At 41.5% G+C, this 21,220-nt stretch overlaps 1 protein-coding gene across 3 annotated transcripts; it reads right to left on the bottom strand.

The window, feature by feature from the left end:
• Positions 1-1,917: 1,917 nt before the first annotated feature.
• Positions 1,918-16,124, bottom strand: ZNF286A (zinc finger protein 286A). Of its 3 annotated transcripts, none has more exons than XM_068530045.1 (6): positions 16,042-16,090; positions 15,540-15,750; positions 14,405-14,493; positions 10,846-10,960; positions 9,710-9,802; positions 1,918-6,396 (listed from the first exon to the last, which is right to left on the bottom strand). In XM_068530045.1, exons 2-6 carry the CDS (start codon positions 15,574-15,576, stop codon positions 5,165-5,167), a joined length of 1,566 nt encoding a protein of 521 aa, XP_068386146.1. In that variant the 5' UTR covers positions 15,577-15,750; positions 16,042-16,090; the 3' UTR covers positions 1,918-5,164. The 3 variants fall into 3 exon arrangements, with proteins under 3 accessions (XP_068386146.1, XP_068386145.1, XP_068386147.1); XM_068530044.1 differs by lacking the exon at positions 16,042-16,090 and having other exon boundaries at positions 1,918-4,264; positions 5,142-6,396; positions 15,540-15,709; XM_068530046.1 differs by lacking the exon at positions 15,540-15,750 and having other exon boundaries at positions 16,042-16,124.
• Positions 16,125-21,220: the final 5,096 nt, after the last annotated feature.

Raw genomic sequence — 21,220 nt, 5'->3', positions numbered from 1 at the left:
ACTCAGAGGCCCCTCTCCTCGACCTCCCCAATCACTACCCATTCTATCCTGCCAAAGCTAACGATCATCTAGTTTTTAACACCACACGTTAGCAACACCTGTGTTATAAATGTGTGTATTTAGAACCATACAGTACGAATTATCCCGTGTCTGGCTTCTTTTGCTCAGCATTATATTCGTGACATTAATCTGTGTGGTTTCATGGAGAGATTCTTTCCTTTTCGCTGCTCTGTGTTTTCTTTGTATGACTATCTCACGTTTATCAATTTGCTGTTGATGGACATTTGGTTTGTTTCCAGTTTGGGGTTATTAGCAATAAAGCAACTATGAACATTCTTGATGGTTTCTTTTGGTATATATGCATAGACATTTTAGGTAAGTATAGACCTACAAATAAAATAGCTTGGTCATAGTGATTGCAGATGTTCAAATTTACACATCACTAAAAAGCAATGGTTTGCTAACTTTACAATCTAGTTAAGTGATGGAGAAAGTCTGGGAGATCTTTCTCTGATCTCACTGTGTGGGGCAGGGGGATTATCACATGCCACCTCCTTTCTCTCATGTGTCTATCCCTTCTTAGGATTCCTCCTACTTTAGAATATCTGGGAATAGATGTGGCCAAACTCTCCACCACCCCCTAATCAGGTAAACCTCAGATTTCCCTCCCCCATTTCCAATTACATCTCTCACAGGTGATGGAATGGGACTGGAACTGAGCAGTTACACACCCGTGGCTCTAAATGTAAAAGGAGATGGAACTAAGGACTTAGAAACTAATAAAGGAGCTAGAATTCACCCAAATCTGTCCTTTTCTTTTGGGGGGCATGAAAGATCTTTGATATTGATGCTTATGTGCACATGAAGTCCTCTGAAATAAGATCTCTGGAAGTAAAAAGCCAAGCTCTTCAACCCTATTGAGTTGTTCGAAAAGTTCACATATCTGGAGAATCTAAGGGGTGATACCAGAGACTCAGTCACCACTGGATCAAAGACCGTTTACCTCTATCTCTGTGCACATTTTATGTATAGTAAACTCAATCTAGGGACAGATTATCTGGTTTATGGACAAACACAGGTTCAAAAATAACAGGTTACACAGTGAAACATGTAAAGAACAACAATGCAGGAAAAAACATGTAATTTTTTGAGGGCATTATTTGGAACTACAAGGTAATCCACAAAAGCCACATTTTATACATTACCACAGGGGAATACCCTTCCCCCTTGTCAATAAAACCTATGGTGAGGGACAGCCCAGGTGGGACCTCAAAAAGAAGAATTAGGTAAGGAAAGGGAGAAAGCAGGGACAAAGAACTTCCAACTAGAGTCCTGTTGTAATAATTTTTAAAAAGTGAGAACTCATTTAATAAAATAAAAAATTATGAGAGTTTAAATAGGTAATTGAACTAATTAATTGCCAACAAATTTGAATAACATATTCTTATACTATCGTTTTTATACTTTTGGGTGATGAAGCCAAAAGTAATTCAAAGTTTACCTTAAATCAGTTTTTTTAGCATATTTGGCCTAGTTTTAACTGTACTTTTCACATGAAGTTCTTCCCTCCCTGGTCTCCCCAATATGCCTAAGTGAGGGGTGTGCTTGGCCTGAGGACTTCAAGCATCATTTGGTAGGAACGACCTTCCTTGGCTCTTTCACCTTCTCGCAGATACGTGGGTTGTGATCCCCCAGCTCATGTTTACAGAGGTTGTGAAGCCCAGATGAACAATTTGAAATGCGATCAGTTTCCTGAATGATGTGGAGATATTTTATAGTTGGTTTTTCTTGCCTCTTAAAACATGCTTAAGTGAGAATTTAAAAGCAATTTATAGAAGTTTCTGACAACAAATATATAAACGACATCTTTATTGACAGTGGGCCAATAAGAACAATCAAATTTTGTTTACAGGTAACCAAAAACATTTGGAAAGCAGAACACTAAAACTTCCAAGATTCCTGTGGGTGCACAAATACACAGTCAGAACTGATTGAACTCCAAGCATAAAAGGAACAAATACTGAAATGCAAAGGGCCAGAGCTCTCAGTAAAACTAGCTTAGAGTTAAGTCCTTTGACACTAATTAAACGACAATAATACTTGAGTCTCTGGAACCATGGTGTGGCCCCTGGTTAAGTGATAATTAGAAGGAAAAAAGGCAGATTCCACGAGGTCTCCAGGAGGCTGTGCAGGGAGCGCACCAGATGGAAGCAAGAGCAGAAGGAAGTGAAGCCCTTCTCTATGATATGCCAGGGAGCAGGATGGTCGGCTTTAGATCAGTAAGTAAAGGTGTGGAAGACTCACTCATTCTTACGTCATTTCTGATTGATGCTTAGTCACTTGCTATAGACAGAATGTTTTGTGTCCCCCCCCAAATTCCTGTGGAACCCCAATCCCCGAAGTGGTGGTATTTGGAGGCAGGACCTTTGGGAAGTGATGAGGTCATGAGGGTAGAGCCCCCTTGAACGGGACTAGCGCCCTCATGAAAGAGGCCCCAGAGGGGTCCGCTGCCCTTCCACCATGGTAGGACACAGTGAAAAGATAGCCATCTGAGAACTGGGGAGGGGGCCTCACCAGACACTGAATCTGCCAGGGCCTTGATCCTGGACTTCCCAGTCTCTGGAACTGTAAGAAGGTTGTTCATAAACAAGCCACTTAGTCAATGATATTTTGTTACACGTAGCCTAAAGCAGACTCACCACTTCATTAAAATATATGTAACAGTGGATCCTCCAACAGCATGGCTTTGAACTGCTCAGGTCCACTTACGGGGATTTCTTCAATAAATACCGTTGGCCCTCCGTATTCAAGGGTTTTGCATCAGCAGATTCAACCAACGGTGGATCCAAATTTCCATCCATGGTTGGTTGAATCTGAAGATGCAAAAGCCACAGATACGGAGGGCCGACTGTACTACACCATTTTATATAAAGGACTTGAGCATCTGTGGATTTCACCGTATGTGAGGGCTCCTAGAAACTAATGACAGAGAGAGCGAGAGAGAGAAGTGCGGGAGGTCTCTCAATACAACTGACTATGTGCCAGGTTCTTTACATTCATTGTCTTATCCTCACAACAGCCTTGAGAGAGGGTTGATCTGTCCCCATTTTACAGATAAGCAAACTGGGGCTCAGAAAGAGTAAGTAGCTTTCCAAAGTCACATAATTGCCAAGTGGAGGTGGCAGAATCCAAACCCATTGATCTTGGGTTAGCCAAATATTGGCCCCCAGATGAATTTCTTCTCACTCAAGCATTTGGCCTGTTGAGAAACAGCAAATATTTTCCGGGACATGTAATCTCTGCTGCAACTACTCAACTCTGCTGTTTTAGCACAAAAACAGCCAAACACATGTAAATGATGAGTGAGGCCCAGTTCCAATTAAACATTATTTACAGAACTAGGTAGTGGGTCCAGGCCATAGCTTATCAACTTCCACCTCAGACCGTTAATCTGAATATCGAGGTGATGAGAGGGCTGAGCTCTATTTTATTTTGTTCTGTGTCAGCCATTCTCCGACCCCCACCTTTCAGACCTTGGCCTCTTTCAATATATTCTTGTTTTTTAAAAATTCTTTTCAAAGCCTCTTTCTTCCCAGTCCTTCCCGTCCCACTTCCTATTGTTTTGATTTCCATCGTTGCTGGATTAGACATGACCTTGATCTCTTTTATCACTTCTTTAAACTCTATTCCTCTTCTTTTCCTCAGTAATAGAACTAAGGTCTACAGAGGAAGCTATAAGAATTATAAGAAGTAACAGGGATAATGTGGAGGGGGAAGAGTGCAGGCTGATTGCTGAATGTCCAAGGATAGGATTTAGGAGAGGAGAAAGAAGAAACCTGTAACTAATCTTTCCCTATCTTTTCTATAATTTTCTTCTCACACCATATAACAGAGCAACAATAAAAACTGACATTTGTATAGTGTTTTGCTAAATATTTATTTGAACTTTTGCTTTTGTGTTTCCAATCCCACCACACGGTTCTTTGGTCACCCATGTAACTTATGTCAATCAATCACTGTGGCTTCAAGCCTTTTCTACCTTCCTTGGGGCCCTGGGATACAGCAAAGACCAACCAACATACAGGACAACAAAAAAATGTGGGTAAACGTGAGGCCTGAGAAACGGCAACTTCTTCCCGGGGTGCGGGGTAGGGGGAGAAGCCGCTTGTCCTCCTGAAGTCACTGTCCTGTGACTCTCTTCCGTATGTGACACGAAGGTGTTTGTGCCTCAAAGCTGCTTCAGTTCTTCTTCTTGTCCGAGACCCTACATGTAACCACACATGGAACCCATCAACTTTTCACTCTGCACATCCCAGGGGCTTTCTCTCCAAGTGACAAAACATACTTTACAGAGAGCAGAATAAGGTAAAGAAATGAAATCTCCCTAATACTGTGATTACAGAAAACCAAGGATTCATTCAGTGCCAAGGATAAGAAAAGAGGGACTTGATCAAAAACTACAGTTAAGATTCTGACTCTTTCTCTACCTCAGGGTAACTTCCAAGGAAGTGTAAAGTGAAGATGTACCCAGCGGGGAGATAATAATTATCTAAATCTCAGCATAATCCATGTGAGCATAATTTAGACCTCTTATATTCATCAAATGAGACAGTAGCCTTTGGGGTTGGGAGGGAATCCAAAGCACATTTCAGCTCTTAACCTTTAAGTTTTTATAGTTAATGTAAAAGAAATGACATTCTCTGTATATCTGGGTCTCCACTTTGGATTCAAAGAGCAACAGCTCTGTGTCTTCCCGATGATAAGAATATGAACCCTCTGCCTCACCTACCAGATAAGAATGTCCTTACAAAGTGAGATGCTATAACAGGCTTTGATGTGACAGAGGGGGGAACTGGATTTCACATTGATTGCATTACTACCCACTCCTAAGGATTTTCTGAATTTCCACAAAAGGGTATTGGGGGGCAAGGGGGTGGGTTAGGGATCAACCTTTGAGATTCCTGGCTGGAAGCATTCAGAATGATCAAATCAATGGATATAAGGAACATTCTGTTTATGCCTCAAAGCTATGTATTATGCAAGTAGAGTTAGATACACACAGAACTGGTCCTCAGGCAGCAGTTTATGGGTCTTCCACACAAACTGCTCAGGTATTTAACACAGCGATAAAACCAACTCACATTTCTTCACATTCAGTCATTTTTCAGGGCTGCTCTTCCGTGTGAATCCTTTGATGTCTGATGAGGGATGAACTGCACTTAAAGCTTTTTCCACATTCGTTACACCTATAGGGTTTCTCCCCAGTATGAGTTCTCTGGTGTTGAATAAGGGCTGATGAATGAATGAAGGCTTTTCCGCATTCGTTACATTTGTATGGTTTCTTCCCAATATGAATTCTTTGATGTTTAGCGAAATTTGAGCTCCGGCTGAAGGTTTTCCCACATTCGTTACACTCGTAGGGTTTCTCTCCGGTGTGAATTCTCTGATGCTGAACAAGATGTGTGCTCTGACTGAAGGTTTTTCCACATTCACTACATTCGTAGGGTTTTTCTCCGGTATGAACCCTCTGATGTTTGGTAAGGGATGAGCAGTGGCTAAAGGCTTTCCCACATTCCTGACATTTATAGGGTTTCTCTCCAGTGTGAGTTCTTTGATGTTTAATGAGTGCTGAAGAATGAATGAAGGCTTTATCACACTCGTTGCATTCATAAGGCTTCACCCCTGTGTGGATCAGCTGGTGCTGCACAAGGTGTGTGCTTCGATTAAAGCCTTTCCCACACTCACTGCACTCATACGGTCTCTCTCCAATGTGAATCCTCTGATGTATTGCAAGGGATGCGCTTTCTGTGAAGGCCTTCTTGCATTCGCTGCACTCGAAGAGAATTCTAGTGTGAGTTCTCTGATGTTTAGTTAAATTCGCCCTGTGGCTGAAAGACTTCCCACACTCGGTGCAGCTGTAGGGTTTTTCCCCAGTATGGACTCTCTGGTGTCGAATCAGCACTGAATGGTAAGTGAAGAGCTCACCACAGTCATTACATTTATGAGGTTTCTTCTCTTTGTAGGTCCTCTGCTTTTTCATTAAGGTTGATTTCTGTTTCAATCTTTTTTCAAGGGTATGGAAGGCACAGGATCCTTTGGGAACTCTGTCTTGAGAGAGAAGTACTGACTTCTGGCTCAAGTTTTTCCAGTAAACATCATGCTCATGAGCTCTCTCTTCCGGGAGTGAATTCATGTGGGTGAACATTTCTCTCAAGCGTCTCTCCTGATTTCCTTGCTGATTCTCTAACCGGTTTTCACATGCGAGAGTTGTTTCCAAGTTGGAGTCATAGACACCATTCCTTGTCAGCCTGTCTATGACTGCAACCTGGCATGATTCTTCTTTGGAAAAATCTTGCACTGAAGTTGAATCTTTGCTCCCGGGTCTAGTCTCTGAGTCTGAAACAAATTGGAAATGCAAATTTCCTTTGTTTTCTAAATTCAACAAAAAGGCAGGTCTGTAACGGGTAAGAGTTAATGAAGGCGAAGAGCATTGGCTTCAAAGAACAAGTGGATTTGACTCTTAGAAGATGACTTGCAAAGAGAAGCAAATGGAGGGAAACAAATGCACAGTAGATGCAGAGAAAATCAGCAGACCCTACCCAGGAATCAGAATGGGGGAAAGATGACCAAAAGACAGGAGAAGGAGGGATGCAGATGAAGCACCATTTCACCACATGAGCAGGAAATGAGCATCCCAGATCAGGATAGGGGAGGAACAACCTCTATAGAATATCAAGCACTGTCATAAACTTCCAGGCAGTTACCACCTTAGTGCAGGGCACAGTGATGACTTCTAAGTTTCCAGTTACCCAACCCTACTCACATCCTAATATGCATTCCATTTCCAGTTTAAAATCTTCCCTAAGAATTCTTTTATAATATGTCCCTGTTGAAAAATCAATGATCTCCCAAAGATATAATGGCAGATACATTAAATTATATCCGAACAAGGCTAATCATTACAACACTAATTGAGGTAGCAAAAGACTGGTAACATCTCAAATGTTAAAATACAGTAATATTTTAATACTATAAAGAACTGATTAAACTATGGTGTACACATACAATGAAGTATGTGCAACTTAAAATAATAAAATTATTAAAATATTAAACATTATATTATTAAAATAATGAGAATGATCTTCTATTGCTATGAAGTGATCTTCAGGATACATTAAACTTAAAAAACCCAGCAAGCTGTGAAGGAGTGTGTATGGTCTGCTACTTTTTGTGTAGGGGAAAAAAGGGGAGATACAAATATATAGACATATTTGGTTATATTTTCTGAAACTAAGGACAGATAAATGAAATACTAATAAAAATGACTGCCTACAGAGAGAACACCAGAATAGAGAGGGCAAGGATGGAAGCCAACCTCTCTGAATATATCTACTATAAATCTATTAGAATTTTTATATTCAATATGAAACTACTCTATAAAGCTAAAATAAAGAGTTTGGTTCAAAAGAATATGTAAATAGACCAATGAAACAAAACAGCAATTTCAGAAGTAAAGTCAAGTAAATATAGGAATTAAGGACAATACAAAGGTGGTATTTCAGTCAGTGAACTAAAGATAATTTGTTTTTACAACAAATGGTCCTGTGAGTGATTAAACATTCAGAAGACAGTTAAGTTAGATCTGCTCCTCATTCCACACAGCCAAGTGAATTCTGTTCCTTCATCTATGTACTCTTCTATCCATTTATTCAACAATTACCTATTGGATGTCTACCATATGCTAGGCTCTGGGGAAAAACACGCAGTCCCTATGTATATGAAGGGAGAGAAAATTTAGTCTAACATCTACAAATACATATAAAAATGCACCTGTAGTAAGTACTAAGAAATAAAAGGCGAATGATGCTGTGAAAGATGATAAGGGGAACCCAGGGGGATGAGGGGAGGCCTCCCTGAGGAGGTAAATGGCTGAGCTGAAATTGAAGTGGGTTTGGGGCTCAGGTGAGTGTTCCAGGTAACAGGTACAGCAGCACGGGGGTGAGTGTTCCAGGTAACAGGTAGAGAAGCACGGGTGTGAGTGTTCCAGGTAGAGGGAATGACATGTACAGAAGCCCCAAGGTGAGAGGGGACATTCAGGAAGAGCACAGTGGTTGAGAGCAATGGACTCTGAAATCAGAATGCATGAATTTAATCCCAGCTCTGCCACTTACTAGCTGTGTGACCTGGGGCATGTTGTTTTACGCTTCTACTTCAGTTTCCTTATCTGTAATATGGGGCAATAACGGTACCTACCTCATGAGGAATACAAACAACACCTACCTTAAGGAGCATTTAATGAAAATATTTATAAAACACTTAAAACTCTGACACAGCATCGGTGCTACCTAAGTGTTTGTTAAATCAGTAAAATATAAATTGATATAAGGATAGTGTAGGTAGGTAGAGGCTGTGACCTCAAAGGGTGGTCTGAGGATCCCTGGGAGTCTGTAGGTTCAAAACTATTTTCAGAATAATGCTTAGATCTTATTCGCCTTTTTCATTGTCTTGACATTTGCACTGATGTTGCAAAAGTGATGGTGGTAAAACTGCCCACAACTTATGCACAAATCAGGACAAGGCACCAAATGTACTAGTAGTTGTATTTTTCCCCACCATGTACTCTCAGTTAAAAAAAAAAAAAAAAAAAGCCAGTTTCACTTAAAAATTTCTGAGGAAACAACAGGAATTATTACTAACTTAATAAATTAATTTATTAAACCTTGACTACATGCCTTCTTAATATTCTGGATGATGAAATAGGAAATATTCATAATGCAAGTCTGCTCATATCGAAGTATGATGCTTGACTTGAGGAAAACCACTCATGAGACTGTTTGAGAGATGAACTGGCCATTTTTTTTTTCATGGACCATCACTTTTACTTGAAAGAATGACTGACAAACTATGTTATCCATGTTGGGTATTTGGCAGATATTTCCTCAAAACTGAAAAAAAAAAATGAGCCTGTCACTTCAAGGAAAACAACTGACAGTATTTGATAAAATATGAGCTTTTGGGCAGAAATTAGAATTTTGGAAAACTTTTATCTACCACTGAGAGCTTGATAGCTTTCTAATACTTAAAGGCTTTCCTGGTAAGGTCAGTGGTGATACTGAAAATTGTGGTTTTTAAAATATCGCATAATGTATTGTGTCAATATTTGGAAGATATGCATAACTCAGTGAACCAATATTTTCCAAAAGATCAATAGATTTTAAGAGTAGGAAAAATTCATGGATACGGTTTCAGATGCACCTTGCACCTAACCTTTAAGAAACTACCACTTGCACAACTTTGGTGTAGTATCAGAATAGCCAAAATTATCTGGAAAGTATAGTAATTATTTTTTTGTTTGTGTTTTTTTTCTTTATTTTTTTTATTAGTAAGGTTGTTTCTTGATGTGGATGCTAGCTACATGAATGTGTTCAATTTGGGAAAATTCATAAAACTGTACAGTTATGATATTTTAATCTATTTTACATTACAAAAAAAGGAAAAGAAAAAAGGCAAATGAAGCAAATGTGAGCATATGTTTGATCTCAGTGTTATTTTATTTCCTTGACTTTGTATGTATTCAAAATGCAATATAATTTAAAATAAATAAAAGCATGTTGGCACTTCTATATTCTTTCTTAAGCACTGAAGAGCGCCACTTCTTTACTGTCTTGTGGGGTTATTCTTTCCGAAGATTCCCGTCTATCTGACTCACCTGAACAGCTGCTTTTGGGGGCTTTTCTCTCAAGCATCAATGGTTCTTTTCCATTCTCCAAATTGTGGTTCTCAGGTTTGGAAACTGGAAGCCCTGCTCATTAAAAAAGAAAAAAAAAAGAAAGAAAGAAAAAAAAGGGACTTAACTCTTTGTGATGGGCACAAAGCTCTATCCCAGAGCACGGTCCCAACCCCTGGATCCACAAAAGACAGGACATCATAGGAAGTTCTGGAATAAGGGAGCAGAGGGCCTCTAAATGAACCTTAAAACAGGTGCAGCAAGAGCCTGGGCCTCATAAGGAGTTACATGCATTTGAAAAGACAAATATTTAGCCTGTAAAAAAATAGAAGAGAATTTCTCTTGTTTACTGTGGGAGTTCTAGGGAGATACTGCAGACCAGTCCTCAGCTCAGAGAAGGAGTTGGGTGAAGTGGGACCCCAGTGGCAGCACCACAAGCCTGTGACTCTGTGACTAGCTGTCTTCTGATGTTTTTCCTTTCTTCCTTCTTCAGTTACTAGAACCTGCTTTCTTAGGGAATTTATTATACGAGGTTTGGGAGGAGCTAACATAGTTCCTTCCACCACTGATACGAACACATATGTGTACATGCATGTGTGTACATGTGTACACATGCACATACCTCCCCCCCCAGAGGTGGGCACAGTATCCAAACTGGTCAGAGCATACTCTATCTCCCTGGCTCGAGTTACTGCTTCACTGATGGACATGTGACCCTATTTGCTGAAACTCCCAGGATAGAAGCCTTCTTTTTTTCCTTAGCTCTCTAACTGGAAGAATAATGTAACCCTAGAGTGGCCAATGGTCATCTGTGACTCACAAGAGATCAGGGCAAGCTATACCACGTAATTAAAAAATAATAAAAGAAATTCCTGACAATATATCTGATTCCCTTTTAAGCTAGTGTGAATTCGGTTTCTGTCACTTGAATCCAAAGACTCCTGATACAAAACAAGCCTAGACATTTCACCAAGAACCCAGAGCAGAAACAGATTTTCTCTGGGCCCAAAGGGATCAATACTTTACGATTACTGGCTTTGTTATGCTACTTCATTGTCAATAAGGTAATGATGTCCCTGTAAGCAGGGACCAGAGTCACGGTGGGAGCCCATCCTTACAGAGCGAGACCAGGTTCCTGTAGTTCTCCAGCATCACGTCCCTCTGTGCAGGATCCAGCCTCCCCCACTCCTCTGGGGTAAAGTCCATGGCCACATCCTTGAATGTCACTGATGCCTAAGACACAAAACATACTTTTGTTCACCATCTGTAACTCCACAGCCTCCCTTTCACCCCCCAGTTTCTGTTGGCCCTGGAGTAGATGCGTAGATGTATTCAACGGGGGAAAATCACTGTGAAAAATGACAAGCATTCTCATGTGTCCTGGACATTCCATGGAAAGTCACTGGGTATCAATTACGTGCCAGGCACACTGTCCAAGATTCAACATGAGAACCAAACGAAACAAGACCATGGTTTCTCCACTGACAGACTAATTTTTCTGGGGAACAAAGAGTTAAAACATGAACCAATGAATCAACAATGTAGTTTGGCAAAGTAAACAAAATATAGGCAGAGAAAAAAAGGCATGTGTCTGTATAATTCTCCTGTGAGTCCTCGCCATGGAATGAACAGACTGGCACCAAATCCAGTGAAGCACGGAATCAATTCAAGGCAAGATGCATTAAATTGGAAAATGACAGCAACAAATTAATTAAGGGTACAGATATCACATATAAATGTTTATGGGTAAACACCATAGGATTATTTATACAAGACATAAAATATAAAAACTATATGGAGATAGACACATACCAGTACTGAACATGTCTCTTTAAGTAAAGATATAGAGAATGGGAATAATATTCCAGGTTATTGAAATAAATATATACCAAATGCTATAACTGGATAGAAAACACCTTCTATTTAAATATTCATGAAGCACTTGCAAAAGTAACAAAGTAAATGTTAATAAATTCCAAAACAGAGATGAAAGAGCAATAACTGATAACTGAAAAAACATATCAAAATTTCAAAATAATGAAATAAAATGCAAAAATCAATGCCATAAGGCTAAAATTGTACTCAGAGGAAACACTTCAATTTCGTTAAAAGAAAATTAATGTAATTAAATGAACAAAGCATACAAATCAAATTAGAGACAGAACCCAACAACAAATTAGGGAAAACAGAAGGAATTACAGGATAAAAGTAGAAATTAAGGGGAAGAAAAACAAGAAAAATAAGACAGCTGGGAAATCTGAATAAGAGCAGTAGGTTATAGTACTATACCAATGTTAACTTCCTGATTTTGGAAAAAGAATAATAAAAGCAAGGTGAAATACTAAATTTTGGAAAATCTGAAAGGAGAGCATATGAGAAATCTTTCTACCACTTGCTAAATTTCTGTTAAGTCTCAAATTATTTCAAAATAAAGTTCCCCAAAATGGAAATAATCTGAGACTTAAAAAATGTAAGAATCATCCTTGGAAAATAAAACGTAAAAATCATTAAGCAGCTACTAAATAGACAAGATACTGTGAGAAAAAATGACTTTGATCCTACAATCTGCATATCTATAGCTAAACTGACAGTGGAAATTAACTTCCAAACCATAAAAGAAAAAAAAAATCAGAATAACAAAAATGCAAACTACAGCACAAAAGGCAGAAAAAAATACAAAAGAAGAAACAAAGCACAGTAAACACAATTATGAAAATCACATAGCAAGAAAAATGTGAAACATACAAGTAATCATCATAATATGCATAAATTAATTTCTCTTATAAAAAGGTTTCTTAAAATAGCCACATCCTCTTTACAGAAAAGGGATCCAGACAAAACCCCCAAAGTTGGGGATGGAGGGGGGGATGGAAGGAAATATAGTATACCACATATCTGAATACAGTACTTCAAGGTCAACAAAAACATGGAAAAATATACACAAAACCGTTACCCTCAGTAGGGAGAGGTGGTGGACTGAACTTGGGGAGGTAAGGACAGGTAATATACTTTAATATTTATATACATCTGTACCGTTCACCTGGTTACCATGAGCAAAAATTAAAATTCTAATTATTAAAAAAGTCTAATAAGTAAAAGATAAACAGCCCAGGCAAATACTAATAAGAAAGACAATTGCAGTATTAGCATCAAACAAAATCCAATGCAATGCAAAAAGGACAGTTTTAAAAATTTCCATAAAAGGTTTAATCCATTCTGAAGCTATAAAAGCAGTCTTGAATCTAATATTAACGTGTTGAAATGTATAAAGCATTCACCCTTTTTCTGGTACCTGTACTCTGACTTTCCTCTGGCTGCTATGCCTGTGGCCACTTCTGGGCCATGCAGTTCAGGTAGTACAGCTCCATCTCTGACCCATGGGTGGGATGTGTGTTTGTATGTGTATGTACAGGTATATTTTCTAGTCTGATCATCACACTCAGATTTGCCAGTAATGGTCCAACAATGGGCCTAATACCCATTATAGAGTTAAGCTCAGTCCTTCTTCTGCAACGACCAGAAGGGAAGATGCCCCTTTTCTCTGATCTTCAACATGGGAAGATGTAGGCCTAAATTCGTTAGGGGCTACCCTGCACGAGAAGAAAAGCCTGCTTGAGTGCAAAACACACAGAAAGAAAAGAAAAGGTCACTGAAATGGAGAAAATAGATTCTAATGTCACTGCCTGAACTCAATTTTAGCCAGACCTGGATTTTTCACTTATAATAGTCAATAAATACCTCTTTTTGCTTAAGCCAGTTTGAATCGAGTTTTCATCAGGTGCAACTTAAAGCTTCTTGACTAATGAAGTCTTCAATATTCACATAAGGTATTCGAGAAACCAATGGAGGCAAGCAAGTATACAAGGATCCTGAGAAATCACGTTGACAAACAGCAGCAATGTGCAATGTCCACTTTCACACTTCGGATTAAAGTAGCAAAAAGAGAGGCTAGTGGAGGAATCTTTGCATTGTGGTATGACACACACCATGGAGAACTCTCTTCTCCCACTCAACTTCGTTTAAGAAAAATGTTCAGACATACAAAAAGTTGAAAGATTAACACACTAATCACCCATATACAACTACCACTTAAATTCAGCAATTCTTAATATTTGCCCTTGGGGAAGTGAGAGTTTGGAAACTGAGTTGTAACTTGGTAACAGTTCACCTCTAAAATACATCCGCATTCATCACCTTGTTGGGCTGGACTCTAACTCTTTAAATTAAACCTTCTATAGGCTTCCTTTTCCAGCATTCCTTTGAACTATTTGAGTACTCACTATGTTCATAATTCACTCCAGCACTTCAGGTGTTTTCTTAAATTCGTACTTAACAGTCATGTGTATGTTGTTTCCCCTAGTGAAACATACATTTTAAGAGGTATGCACCACATTCTTTTAAAATCGTTTCCCAAATAACAAGCATAGAAATTAGCTAATGGGCTAAAGAAGGGCAATGCTCCTTCCACGTCTGCTGAGTGATAATAAATATTAGACGGACAAGATACAACGAAGAAGCAGAAAACATTTTCCACTGAGCCCTTTAGTCACTCGAGTTGTCTCTTAGAATTAGAACTCAGCTCTAATAGACACAGAAACTCCACATCAAAAAGAAGGGAGTGCGTCTGCACTCCGAGAAATAAGGTGGAATTTCAATAACCAGCAGAGACTCACTCACCTGCGATCTGGCTGTGAGGCGCAAAGCTGCCACTTCTCCCTCTTCTGTCCTCTTTTCTTGGGAAAAGGGAGAATCCTGGGAAGACGGAGCTAAGGGCAAGAAAGCAGTCATGATAGGGCCTAGATCTACCTTGTGACCCAGATTTATGAGCTTAAAATTCTCGGGACTTCCCTGGTGGCCCAGTGGATAAGACTCCGTGCTCCCAATGCAGGGGGCCCCAGTTTGATCCCTGGTCAGGGAACTAGACCCCACATGCATGCTGCAACTAAGAGTTCGCATGCCACAACTAAGGAGCCCTGGAGCCGCAACTAAGGAGGCCACCTGCCGCAACTAAGACCCGGCGCAACCAAATAAATAAATAAATATTAAAAAAAAAATTCCCACCACCGTACTCCTGGTGTTCCCTACAAACACTGCGACTGAAGGCAGCCTGAAACAACGACATCCTGGAAGACGGCACTCTCTGATCCGGAAATTAAAATAAGTTTTTCTCTGAGCTTAATCTACATTAAATTAATACAGGAAAAAGAGGCTCAACGTTCTGAAAAATCACCCTGCAAGCTTAGTCTAAATGTAGCTTGCTGGATCCCATCTCTAAATAATTATCACTAGCTGAGACTGGGGTACAATCTAGAAATCCAACAAGCACAGGTAGGGGCAGGGTGTGGATTCTGATATAAGAGGTCACAGACCAAACTTCTAGGAGAACTGGAAGCCAGTCACTGACTCCCCTGCCTGGTGCCTCCTCTATTAAGCAAAAGTATCTGCTCTACTGAAACCAAAGGGTTTTTGTCCGAAGTGGAGGGACAGGAGTGGAAAATACTTTTGCCAACCAAAAGGCTAAACTGTCAGACCCACTGATGAGGCTAGGATGGTATAATCACCCGGGAGGAAGAAGGTGTGAGACAAAGTACGAGGCTATGCTCAAGCCTCAGAAGATGACATTTCGCTCACATTTTGGCGGTGTCTTTGGAGGGTCCGCTGTGCACCCAGCTGGGATCCCACAGCACGCCCTCCACTCTCACCCAAAGAGCCCTTCCATCCCCAGACAAAGGAGCCGGACAGCAGTGACTCCCGTTCAGGAGGAAGAATTCGGCCCGGCCCCCAGCACAAGTTCAACACCGGCCCCCCTCACCGCTCTTCCCAGGCATTTCGGCCATATCTGTCTCCATGGTCACCACCTCCTCCCGGCCGCGAAGGTTCAGCTCTCCCCCCAGCGCAGCCCTCGCCGCGCGGAGGAGCGGGAAGCCCCGAGGCCTCGTGGTTCTCCTTCCCGCCTCCCCTCGGGGGGCTCCTCCGAAAGGCTTCGCTCCGTCCCGAGCCGGCTTGGCCCTCGAGGCTGGCACCTGGAAAGCCGGGACAGCATCCCTGAGGCTGGGCGCTCGCGCCTGGCGCTGCCGCTCGGAGCTGCGCGGCGGCCGCGCGGCCGGAGGAGAGGCGCTGGGGCCGCAGCCAAGGGGCCGCCGCGCAGACCAACCCCCCTCCCACCCCGCGCCCCGGGGCTTCGGGGATGGGGCTCGTGCCTGCCCTCGACGCCCCTTTCTCCAGCGCGCACTCCACCCGGCTCGGCGCAGACTAATGCCCCGGGGGCACCGCCGAGGCCGAGCAAGGAGAGCCGCACCTGAGCAACAACTCACCTCCCACGCCGGGCCTCACAAAGGCTACGAACTTCTCTGGCCAGCGGGGCCGCGCATGCGCAACAGCACAGGGCAAGGCTGGCGGGCCTCGTCCGGCCCCGGAACTACGATTCCCAGAAGCCCGCGGGAGTGGCCGGACTCCGCTCCTCAGCAGGTGGGAGCTCGCGTAGCGCGGTTTGGGGAATCCAAGGAGCCGCGGTCTCCCTCCCTCTCGCGAGAGTAGCGGTCGCTTAGCTCGTGCGGGATCCCGCGGACACGCGAGAGCGTGAACCGCAGAGCTGCGTTGTTGCCAGTCCGGCGCTGTGTCTGCACGTGGACCTGCTGAAGCTGCACACGCAAATCACTCCAGTGTAAGGTATCTTAGAGTATATGGCTTTCCCCATATTCTTGTTCTCCCAAGACTCATCCTTTGCCGTCAAACAATGTGAAAGGTGTACTTTGCAAACCGATGTGCGTGCGTCCGTAGGCTACTTGTTATACTGAAAATTCACACGTGTGAGATAGGGGAGTTGAAAAGATTTAACCAGTTTCACCAAATTTGAGCAACAGGTTATTTGCAAGCATAAAAATTAGATTTATCAAAGGAGATGTTCTCTCAAGGGAGCACGTTTCGTCTCTAATTCTGTTACTGGACACACCCAAACTCAAAATGTCTAAATGCCCCTCTTCTTTAAAGGAGGTTTTTTTTTGTTTGTTTTTAAGATTTATTTATTTATTTTTATTTTTGGCTGTGTTGGGTGTTCGTTTCTGTGCTAGGGCTTTCTCTAGTTGCGGCAAGCGGGGGCCACTCTTCATCACGGTGCGCGGGCCTCTCACTATCGCGGCCTCTCTTGTTGCGGAGCACAGGCTCCAGACGCGCAGGCTCAGTAGTTGTGGCTCACGGGCCTAGTTGCTCCGCGGGCATGTGGGATCATCCCAGACCAGGGATCGAACCCATGTGCCCTGCATTGGCAGGCAGATTCTCAACCACTGCGCCACCACGGAAGCCCGCCCCTCTTCTTCTCAGTGAATAATATTACTGCTCACAAACCCATTTGCAAAAGCCAGAAGCAGAATATCCTCAAACTGTCGCTGTCTGTTCATCACGAAGTCCTATTTATTGTATTCTCCAGTTTGTCCATCTTTCTCTTTTCCCACCAGTATTACCCTAGTTCTAGCCACCGACATTTCACTAGGATTACAGTACCAGTCTCTTAGCTGATTTCCCCAAGTCAAGTCTGCTTTCCCACCAATCTATTTGCCACACGTTCTGGCTCGTGATCTTTCTGAAGCAAGAATAAGATGTTACTTAACCCTTCAGTGGCTTTCAAAAACTTCGGGAAAGATGATTTTTAGTTCCTACAAGAAGGCACCCCCTTATCCAGTTCCCATTTTCCAATGTGGTTCTCATTATCTGAGCCTCCTGGTATTCACACCTGTGTGTAATCCACCCCCCACTGAGTGTGGATAGGACTTGTGACTCACTTTTAACCCATAAAACATAACAAAGGTGACATGATTCTAATGCTTGTTTTGCTAGGGTAATCCTCTTTGCTGGCATTGGTGAAGCAAGTGTAATGTTGGGGAAATCCACATGACAGGGAACTGTCAACCAGTAGGGACCTAACCCCTGCCAACAACCCCCAGGTACTTGGAAGTGGATCATCCCTAGTAGAGTCTTCATATGAGAACCCAGTCCTGGCTGAAACCTTGACAGCTGGCTGCAGAGGACCCAGCTAAGCTGTGCCCGGACCTTCAGCCACAGATACCGTGAGATAGTAAGTGTGTGCTGTTTTGAGCCACTAAGCCTGTAGTAATATTGTTATACAGAAAAAGGTAGCTAACACAGCATCCTAATGTAAGTGGCTAGCTCCTTGTCCAAAACCCAACCTGGATGCCTCTGGAAGGAGGGAGGTTGTTTGACTGAGAAACTATTGAAAAACTGATTGGAGACCTTCTGGGAGACAGATGGCTACAGTTGGCCCTACGGGGTGTGTGTGTGTGTGTGTGTGTGTGTGTGTGTGTGTATGTGTGTGTGTGTCTACGTGGGGAGGGAATGGTAGCAGCAATGGATAGCTCCAGATGCCCCAAGGGGACTGCAGGGAGGTGCTTTCTGTTGTTTTGTGTGCTCTTTTCTGTTCACTCCCACATTGCCCCGGGAAAATCTCTGCCCACTCTTTCACCATCACACAGGGTAACCTTAGAGCTGGTCTGGGAGAGGCATGGATTGTAATACAAGATACAAGCAGCTCCACCTCAAAGGTTTTTATTCACCTTTCTCCCACCCTGATACACACAAACACCCACACACACATATACGTGCACGAACACACACACAGTGAGCCAGGTGATTACTGCAAAAAAGAGGTGGGATGATGAGGTTCCTTGTGGGATAAGATCACCTGGTAGGAAGAGGGAGGTAGATGGGGAGTGATCTTGCCCCAATTTTAACATCATAGATTCTCTGCTTTGAAAATAACTCAAATTTCCCTAAGCCCCCTTTTCCCTCCCCACATACACATACATACATATAGTTCAGCCACAGCTTGTTCCCTTCCTGGTGAGTTGAAGGAGGTATAGGAAGTACCCCAGGGTTTTGGTTCCCTTTGTCCCTACATTACCAGCTTATATCCTGGGATTGGGGAATGTGGACTCACAGTGAAAAAATAAGATCTGAAGCATTCTATTGCTATAAAAGAAAAACAATAATTTGAACGATCTATAACAGATAAGGCAGAATTAGTGGGCCATTTAGAATGTATTTTTAAAAAGCTATCCTAAAAGAGTTAAAGGAGGACATAAGAAATATTAAGCAAGAACTTGTCATAGTATTCAATTTTTTATTGAATAGCAGAATGTGTAAAACTGAAGAGTGAATTTGAAAGCTGGGCTCTCGGATCAAGGAACTCTCCTGTGCCATAAGATATCAGGAAGGGATAGAAACTTGAAAAATGTGAAAGGAATATTAAGCAATATAGAAACTGACTAGATATTCATATAATGAGAGTCCTAGAAGGGAAGAAAGAATAAACAGAGAGAACATGTTTTAAGAAATAACAACCACAAATTATGGAGAAATAAAGGTTAAAGAACTTGGATGGAAAGTGCTTGTTGAAAGACAAACAGGAAAAATATGAAAAGACATTACACGTTATAATAAAATCTAACAACATAAATGTTGGTTCACAACTTCAGGAGTTTCTGGGTGAAATTCGAAACTGGCCCCTGTATATGGGGGGCAAGGAGAGACCAAAGAAAGATGCAGACCACAATCCAGGTTGGTAGGTGGCAGGATTAATAAGGGAACTCAGATACGAGCCTTGTCTTGGGCCGGCCACAAGACGAGTTGATCTCTGCACCCAACCACCAGAGTCTTAAAAGTTTACACAGAGGCCTTAACTGGGTTCAATCTCGTATTCAGTCCAGATGTTCTCAACAACACACTGCTCTCTCAAGGCTGCATCCCTGAAAACAACTCCTACTGTGGGAACAGTGGGCAGAATGTACATTCCAAGGACAGGGAGGACGTGAGGAGCCTCCAGTTGCCTGAGTCTAGTTCTTGGGTTAAAACCAAAGTGTCAAAAACAGTGCCTGGCATTTTGTGGCCCCTCAATGAGTAACAATTGACTAAATAAATCTGACTTTTCAGTAGCACTGAAACAACAAGAAACAAGAAAATGTAATGATATCTTCAAATTGTGAAAGATAAAACTTTGAATCTAGAATTTGATATTTTACTTAAGAATCATGTAAATGAGGTAAAATAAAGATACTCTTATGCATGTAAGACCTTGGAAATATTCTTGGAGGAAGTATTTCAGCAAGAAGAGAAAAAATGAGGGAGATGCTTCAAGATACAAAGAAAGTAAGGATAATAATAATTTAGTAAAGAGTTTGTTATCGTCTTAATAATCAAGGAGCAGACATAGTGAGACAGGGTGACACCAACTACATGTGCATAACAGTGCGATACTAAAATTTTAATGACACCAGTGGGGAGGAGGGTGGGAAGTAGAAATGAGAAAGTGAGAGTAACTAAGTTACTTGTCTTAATTAGAGAGGGGATGTACATATTCACAAGCTTAATAAATGGATAGGGAGAGAGGAAACATAGGTGTGGGTTTTACAACTTAGGTACAAGTACCATGAGAATAAAAGTAGAACGTATAACACTCAAACCAGAAGAAAACAACTGATTGTTCAATAGAAAACTGGACAAGAGGAAAGCAAAAAACAAAGTGTGGTAAAGGGAAAACACAGAATAAGACCTGTTATATCATTTATCACAATATATGCAAATGGGTCAAACCTACTGATCAAAAGGCAGAGAACTTCAGTTTAAATTAAAAAGAAACAAACAAATGGAAAAAAAACCCCACAAAAGACAAACCCCAAGATGCAGCAATATGTTCTTTACATCAGAAACCAAGCAACACAGAAAGATTAAAAACAAAGTGATGGCAAAAGATATACCAGGCAAACATGAATTAAAAGAATACCCAGACCACAATGTTATTATTAATAAAAGTAGATTCAAGATAAAATGTCATATTGGACAAAAGAGGAACATTATATGTTTGTAAAACTCATGAGGATAAGTGTAGTCAATTGTATTTGCCCATATTTCTGCTCTTTCCATTTTTCTTCTTTCCTCATGCTCCCTGATTCCTTCCTTTAGCATTCATTTTTTGATAGAAGGACTTCTCTTAGCCATTCTTTAAGGGTAAGTCTGCTAAGTGACAAATTCTTTTAGTTTCCAGTCATCTGAGAATGTCTGGATTTCCTCTTCATTCCTGAAGGATAGTTTAGCTGGGTATTCAATCGTGGTTGACAGTTCTTGTCCTTCAAGTTGACAGCACTTGAAAATGTGCCATTTCTCTCTGGCCTTCATGGTTTCAAATGAGAAGCCTGCTGTCATTCAGATTGGTGCTCTCCTGTAGGTAATGTGGCATTTCTCTCTGCTGCTTTCAATATTTTTTTCTTTGTCTTTAATTTGCAGAATTTTAATTATGATGTGTCTCAGCAGGGATTTCGTTGAGTTTATTTCTTGAATCTGTTAAGCTTGTGTCTTTCACCAAATTTGGAAACTTATCTGCCATTGTTCTCTTGAATACTCTTATCAGCTCCACCTTCTCTTTCCTGTGCTTTTGGGACTCTGATGTTAAGATTGCTGGATCTTTTGTCATTGTCGCAGCAGGTC

The sequence above is a fragment of the Eschrichtius robustus genome, chromosome 20, assembly GCF_028021215.1.
Source record: "Eschrichtius robustus isolate mEscRob2 chromosome 20, mEscRob2.pri, whole genome shotgun sequence".
Lineage (NCBI taxonomy): Eukaryota > Metazoa > Chordata > Mammalia > Artiodactyla > Eschrichtiidae > Eschrichtius > Eschrichtius robustus.
Note: the sequence above shows the minus strand (reverse complement) of the source record. Positions and strands in the feature narration are given on the sequence as shown.